Raw genomic sequence first — 7,720 nt, forward strand, 5'->3', positions numbered from 1 at the left:
GCGTTGTCTGACGAGGATGAATTCCGGTGCGATTCACCAAGATTGTGTGCCCAATATCCTGCATGTGCCGCTTCCCCGCTCAGGTCCCCGGAGTTCACCTTCTTCTTCCCGGTGTATGTAAGCGGATTGTCTTGCGACACAATTTGAATTTCAAATCCCGCGCTCAGTCCGAATCAGTCGGGTTTGTCCAACAGCCAAGCCTCCGATTTGCGTCGCATGAAAGTCGGTGCTAATTGGAAATAGTCGGGAAACCCGACGGAAATGCGGTGTGTGGACCCTTAGTCAATGTGCCCCATTGTACTTCACGTTAGTTGTAAAATTTAAGTGATAAGTTTTGAGTTTCATTGTGAAAAAAAAATGGAAATTAAAAAAAAAAAAAAAAAAAAAAAAAGAGAATTTTCGCCACAGTTTGAAATGTTTGCAAGTTAGTTAAAGGGTATTGGGTAGATCAACTAACATTTTTGGAATGTCTGCTTTATGCTGAGATAATATTTTATGCATCGTATTATTTTTTTAGGATGTTATGAGGCGCAGAACTTTAGGTGCGATTTTTAAAATTTTCATTAAAAAAAACGCCAAAACTTACATTTTGAGGGACAACTGGGCTTTCAAGTGACAGACAAATATTAGTAAAACCCTCATAAATCACCCCACGTAAGAAACTACACAGCTCTACGTATGTAAAAACCCCTTCTATTACGTTTATTAACCCTTGAAGAGTTTCACATGGAAATGTATTTCCCCCCAAAAATCAAAGGCATCTAAATCACATTAATTTAGGCCAAAAATGACACTTATAATGAATTACATGAGGAAATGCTCTGCAGAGTTTGATGCCCAATTCTTCCCAAGTACCGATACCCCATATGTGGTGGTAACTGCTGTACGGGCGCACGGCCGGGCATAGAATGGAAGCAGCGCCATTCACAGCAGATTTGTATTGTCACATTGTACGAGCTGTAAAATATTTATTTCTTTGGTAATGTGAACAAATGAGGCTTATTATTTGTGAGGTGAGATACAATTTAAAGATAATTCATTTGGGGGGGGGGGGTCTATAGCTTATTCATGAGATTTTAAGGGGGACACAAACCATCAATTTTTATTTTGTATTTTTTCCCGCTCTCCATAACAAAAATATTATTTTATCTTTGTGCTCTGGATCTCTAGTGTTATGTTGATACCTCATTTATATAGTTTTTATATCTTTACTGAGCAATACCAATATTCTAGAACATTTTTTTTTGCTATCGACAACTTTTCAGGGGCATAACCTCTGTATTTTTCTGTTGATTCATCTGGTTGAGGTCTTATTTTTTTCAACAAAAGATTGTATATTACAGGATTTTTTTTCGAGTTTTTCTTTCAATCACCGAGCGGGTTCGATATTTAGATTTATTGTACAGATTAATATGGACACTAAAATGAAGTACAACATGTGAGGGGGAAAAAAAAACACACACACAATCTCAGAATCGCTTTGATAAGTAACAGTGTTAAAAAGTTAACCATATAAAGTGACACAAGTCAGAATCCAAAAAGTGGGGCTGAGCCTTAAGCTGTAAAATGGCTGCGTCCTTAAGGGGTTAATGTCTCTAAAAATGTGAGACTACTTTTGTTTAGGTAACTGCCCTACTTCCGAACTCCATTTTCTTCCATAGATTCAACACTCCCCCTATTTACTTTCTATTTCATTTCTATTAATAATCTATACAATTTGGATAACTTCGGTCTTGTTGCCATCAGCGTCTGCATCTTCAGAATAATTAGCGAAGATTCTTGTACCTCAAAATGTGCTAAAAGTTTTAAAGCTTGAATTATCTGAAGGTAACCATACTGATACCTTACTAAAATACTACATTCATCTTTCAGCTCTTTGAAAGTTTTAAAGCTTCTCTCATTAATAATCTGTGATAAAGTATGGATCTGTATATCCAGGTCTTACAACAGATTATCATGAAGACCCAGGTTCACATTTCCTCACAAGGGGGTAGATGGGAGGAGACCTTCCATCCTACATATTTTTTTACATTTCCAAATTTCATGTAACATGTGAATAGTATAGTCCCCCAGAGTCTTCCCAAGGCCGAAACACATCACGCTCCAGAACCTCCAAGATATTATATCTCCTACAAAGGGGTCCCCCGGCGATGCAGAGAGCACATACATTTCAGTACATGATCATTTTAAGCAAAGCAACTCTCCCCAACATAGTGAGTGATAATAACGAAGATTAAGGTGTGGAAGAAATTACTTTTACTAGATAACTCCATTCTGATATGGGAAATAATGTATGGCGTGGAGGAGCAGCAGTAATGACCACCGCTAGGTCTTATTTTTAGGGGAGGCCTTATATTTCTAAGCTTGAACAAAATTGTACTAGGTCTTCATTTGGGGGGGGGGGGGGGTCTTGACATGTATATATGTATATATAGTATATATTATACTGTATAGTCATCAATATCAAAAACTTGGGATAACCCTTTAAATCACATGAATGGTGGGCATGGCATGAATCTCCTGAATAACTCCATGTGAGCAGAGGATATGTTCTCATGGTTCAGCAGTGCTCCATTCACTTCATGGAACAATTATATCCTGGTGCTCCCCAGAAATGGCATAAACCTTCACTCTACTCATATGGGGTAACCTACACACCATTATTCTTATGGTCTGTGATAGTCCCATTGGTTGGACCCTTAGTGATTAGGGTTTGATGTTCGAAAGTGACACATTTCAGACCGAGGAGATCTGTAATGGATCTTGGTGTAGATTCTACATGATTATAGGATGTTAAAAAAACTCCCAATACCGTGGATTAATATTGGTTGAGCGCATTGATATTTGTGGGATAGGCTGATCATCCTGTGTATATGGCGTCTTCATTCCCCAACCCAATAGTAGTAACTGAGAACCGAAATATTAGAGGGAGTTATTAGTCAATTGTATTCAATATCGTCTTACTCCTCTTTTTCCATTAACATTACATTCAATCTTGAAGATCTAGTGGAGCGGGGGTCAGACGTAGCATTTCAGATGATTTCTAGGAAAATATAAGGTAATTGGATATCTAGATGTAATGTTAGAGGATTTCGATCCACAAAATATGTTGACTCATTTTGTGATTGTGAACTCCACACAGTGTCTGTGAATACGAAATGTTTATTTCAATATAAAACATGGGTAAAGTATTTGTTTGGGTCTAAATCGGTAAAATGAGAGACGCCCAAAGTGTAATATAGTTTCAGACAAATGATATTAGCATTTTCCTAACACTATAAACAATCCTGAGGTGGCTACTCCCTGATCCCTTGTTCCCTGATCAGCTCCTTAGTCTGTCTCATTCAATAACAAATGGGGTCTCCATGACCGGCCAAGGTCTTGGTGATGAGTCATTAGCAACTTAATAGAAGCTTCTGCCGCCCTAATATGATTCTACTTAAATTTTACTCTTTTAAACAACAATCAACAAGGCGAAGAAAAACTATTGAATTTTTAACATCTACGTAGACAATATAATTTATGAAACTTTAAAAACAGTTTTTGGTCATTATAAATAAAACACATATCTCCACAAAACAAAACACAAACAAAAAAAAAAAAAAACCTTACAAATAAATAATAATCTCTTCAAGGACGTGAACCTGATGATTTAGAAGCAGATCAGATGGGATTCATACACAGGGGGCACCAGATCATCAGCAATACTTTTATATTTGTAGAGGCACAAAACACCTTATCTGCTCCTCTCCTTATATACATCACGTTGGAATGGAATTTGTATAGATTTATTCTCGAATTATATCATCATCCAATCTCTAGAAACTGTATATAAAAGATACTACAAATGTTTAGCCACGTCTCCTACTACAACATGAAGGTCCGGACCATTATTGTTATGTATTCCAGCATTATAACATGATATTTCTTTCCATATGGCAGGACATTATACCTCTGCATCGCAGTATTGGGTAACTAACACAAATTACAAAAAAAAAAAAAAAATCCATCATGAAAGACAGAATCCTCCTGGTGCGGAAAGATGGCACCACATGATATGTTCCTCCTGTCCAAGATACTGTATACATGACTATACTATCCCAGTACAAATACCCAGACACAGACCCAACAACTACATGAAATATGACCAAACATGTTTACACAAAAAAAGCCAAAATTGACCCTACATAAAATATGTAAACTTCAGAAAAGATAATTCTATTTATTAAACAATTTGTCAAAGTAAAAAAAAAAATCTAACCGACCATAAATGGGACCGTGATCTGGCTACACAAATTGCCTCTAGCTTACAACCCCAATGACTTCTATTATGCCCGGTCACGGTGCGGCAGGGAACTTTAGCCATCGGCAGGTTAAGCAGAGCAACCAACTCTACACAGGATGTGTATATGTGACCTCCGAGTGATGGTCAGCAGAAAGAGAATAAACATGGCTAGAAATTATAGAGACCTCAGAATCTCCCCCACAATGTCTGTCCTGTACTAAATACTAGGGATTGATGGGATCCACCAGCAGTTACAACTGTTCTTTGTTATATATTAATAATAGCGACTTCATCACTCAATACTAGAAATTAATTTATCTCCCAATAGTAAATGACAACATTCAGAATAATTCTATCTACTGGTAAATGTCTACATAGAATCCACTCTGCATAATATTCTCTGGAGACAACTTCCACCATTTGTCAACTCCATTTTATCCAGTGAAACTGGCAAAACAAAGCCATAGACATTACATATAGAAAAGGTTTGTTGTGTTGTACAGAAGAACAATAATATGTTAATAGATCCAAATGTCACAAATAATCACATCAACGTCCAGGTGAAATCTGTATTTGCATATGATAAGAGGGTCATTTACACCATTACCTATGGAAGGGAAGGGACATCAACTATTAGTCATAGTTTCCCTATAAAAGACAGATGGACCTCTTGGATAGCAGTCAGTTTTTGGAAACTGGATCCTCTTCTAGATCATCTACAGAACTGACCCGGCAAGAGATTTATTCTCCTGTGACCCATAAAAACAAATTCTTGGAGACCTTCTTGAATTATCATTGTCCAGTCACTATCCGGATAAAACCCTCTACAAATCCACCATGGAATTCTGCAACTTTGAGGTGCAAAAGATTTCCGAAAAGAATTTCCAGTTCCTGGAGTATCTGGGACAAGGAACCTACGGCCAAGTGGTCAAGGCACGTGAGAGGGCAACAGGTAAATACCCAGCATGAAAGGTCTATAAAAGATACAGTTTAGTGAATAATCTATGTAATATTTTTAGAAGTTTAGTTTTTTGCCTTTAGGAATATGTAACATTTCTGAAAGTTCTTTAGATGGTGGTTTTCATGTTATAGAATTCATTATTTTCTTTGCCAATGGGAGTTAGAGCCATTTGACTTCCAAATCCTATTTGAAGGGTCCAATATTTGGAATAACCATTCTGCTTTGCATTACATGTTGTCTACTTTATGAAGAGTAATTATTCTTTATGAAAAGGATGAGCGCCTTGAAAAAAAAGAATCCCTGCTCTCCTCAATAACTAAAAACTCTATAATAGATTGCATGAAGCTAGAAGACCGCCCCTTCAATTTAAATATTCCCAAATAATCTAGAATTTTAATGATAAAATATATTTTCTTCTTATCAGGTAAAATGGTTGCCCTCAAAATGATGGAAAAGAACAAAACAAAGAGGACCTCCTTCCTAGAGGAGCTTTGTACCTCCATCTTCCTGTCCAGCTACCATGGGATCATCTTCACGCACTCCTCCATTGTGGACTGTGTGGACCACTATGTGCTGGCCCAGGATTTGGCTCCTGCAGGAACCCTCTGCGCTCTCATCCAGCCTGATGTAAGTATCTCAGTTGAAATTATGGAAAAAATAATGTTTTTGGAATTTAAAAAAAAATTTTAAAATGAATTCAATGAAATGTGGTCATGAATGGTTTGGTTTCTTATTCCTAAAGAGGTTTTATATTATTAGATCAGTGATATATAACCTGTAGTCCTGTAGTTGATGCGGAGGTCATGCAATTTTTGGAGTAGTGGTTTTACAGCAACCAGAGGGCCACAGGCTGGAGACCACTGATGTGGACTTAAGCCAAGATTTGATAAATTTATAGTTACATATTTTATCATTTACATAATGCAGACGTCTAATAATATCTTCTTTTCTAGGTCGGGATTCCAGAGGTGATGGTGCGGCGCTGTGCACTACAGCTGTGCGGAGCTCTGGAGTTCATGCACAGCAAACAACTGGTGCACAGAGACCTCAAGCCTGACAATGTGTTATTAATGGACAAGGAATGTCACCATGTCAAGCTGAGTGACTTTGGCTTGACCCAGCCGGTGGGAACTCCTGTTCCATTTATGTCCCCCATAATTCCCTACATGTCGCCGGAGCTTTGTAATTTAAAACCTACTGAAACCATAACTAACGATGTAAGCGTGGATATATTTGCCTTGGGTGTTTTGTTGTTTGTCGCATTTTCTGGAAATTTTCCGTGGAGAAGAGCGGTCGAGCAGGATCAACTTTTTAGGAAATTTGTTTGTTGGCAAAATGGTGTGGATCATGTTCCACCTCCGAAGCATTGGGAAAATTTCAACGGGGCAGCCCAGGAACTTTTTCATGTGCTGCTTTGCCAGGATCCCAATGCCAGGAGTCTACGTAGTGTCCCAACGTATGCCGAAATTCCATGGGGAGTAGAAGAAATTCCGGATGAAGCTTTTCAATTATCAATTGCAGAAGATGATATTCAGGAATATAACGGTGAGATTATCATTATAGAAGCAGAGGATGAGTATATAATAGTGGAAAATCATGGGGACATAGAATGCATCATAGTTGATGAAGCCACCAATGAGTCCACCAGCAGCCCCAGGCAAACAACGGTGATGTTTCTTGTGGATGACACCAGTCTGGCTTTGGGATGTGAAGTGGAGGTCACGTAGATGTAAGTTGAGGACTGGTGACCAAAGCTTCGTAGAGGAACCTAATAAGGTAAGTAGTATTTCTCCATTACCCTGAGTAAGTGTTACCCCTCCGAATGTGACCAAAAAATTGAAAAACACAACATCTAAAGTATATTACGTATAATACAAAACAATCTTTATTGAGAAAAAATAGTGCATCACAATGCACCAGCAGCAATACAATATAAAAACAACAGAGAGTGCCACATAATATAAAGTTGATAAAACCAATGGAACAAATAGAAACTGGTAAGTGTAGCCTATTAACAGTCACAACCTAAGTAGGAATTGTAAACAGGGGAAGAACGTCCCTCACATAAGAGCAGTAATGTTACCTATACCAGTAGGAAGGCACACGCTGTACACCCCGACACGTGTTTCGCACTTAGCTTTTTCAAGGGGAGTGTCTAGAGAAAGGCTTGATGGGTTTAAATATAGAAGTGCACCAATGGAGGAAAATGCAGACGATCCTCTCGAAATATTGGCATCTTCTTAGGATTGACGACACTTTACAGAAGTTTACAACTACACATCCATCGGTTACGTACCGCCGGGCAAAAAACCTTCGTGACCATCTGGTAAGTAGCACCCACAGGGAACCAACCAACAGGATCTTCGGATCCAAGGGCCCCAAATGGGGTAGTAGACCCTGTGGTAAATGTGTGGCATGTAGTAATGTAGAAACGACCCAGATCTTTTTTGACTCACACAGGCATAAGGAATTTA

At 38.3% G+C, this 7,720-nt stretch overlaps 1 protein-coding gene across 1 annotated transcript; it reads left to right on the top strand.

The window, feature by feature from the left end:
- The first annotated feature begins 5,122 nt into the window (after positions 1–5,122).
- Positions 5,123–6,973, top strand: LOC140122925 (serine/threonine-protein kinase SBK1-like). Its single transcript, XM_072144169.1, has 3 exons — positions 5,123–5,237; positions 5,671–5,873; positions 6,200–6,973. Exons 1-3 carry the CDS (start codon positions 5,123–5,125, stop codon positions 6,971–6,973), a joined length of 1,092 nt encoding a protein of 363 aa, XP_072000270.1.
- Positions 6,974–7,720: the final 747 nt, after the last annotated feature.

This window comes from Engystomops pustulosus, chromosome 3 (genome assembly GCF_040894005.1).
Source record: "Engystomops pustulosus chromosome 3, aEngPut4.maternal, whole genome shotgun sequence".
Classification (NCBI taxonomy): domain Eukaryota; kingdom Metazoa; phylum Chordata; class Amphibia; order Anura; family Leptodactylidae; genus Engystomops; species Engystomops pustulosus.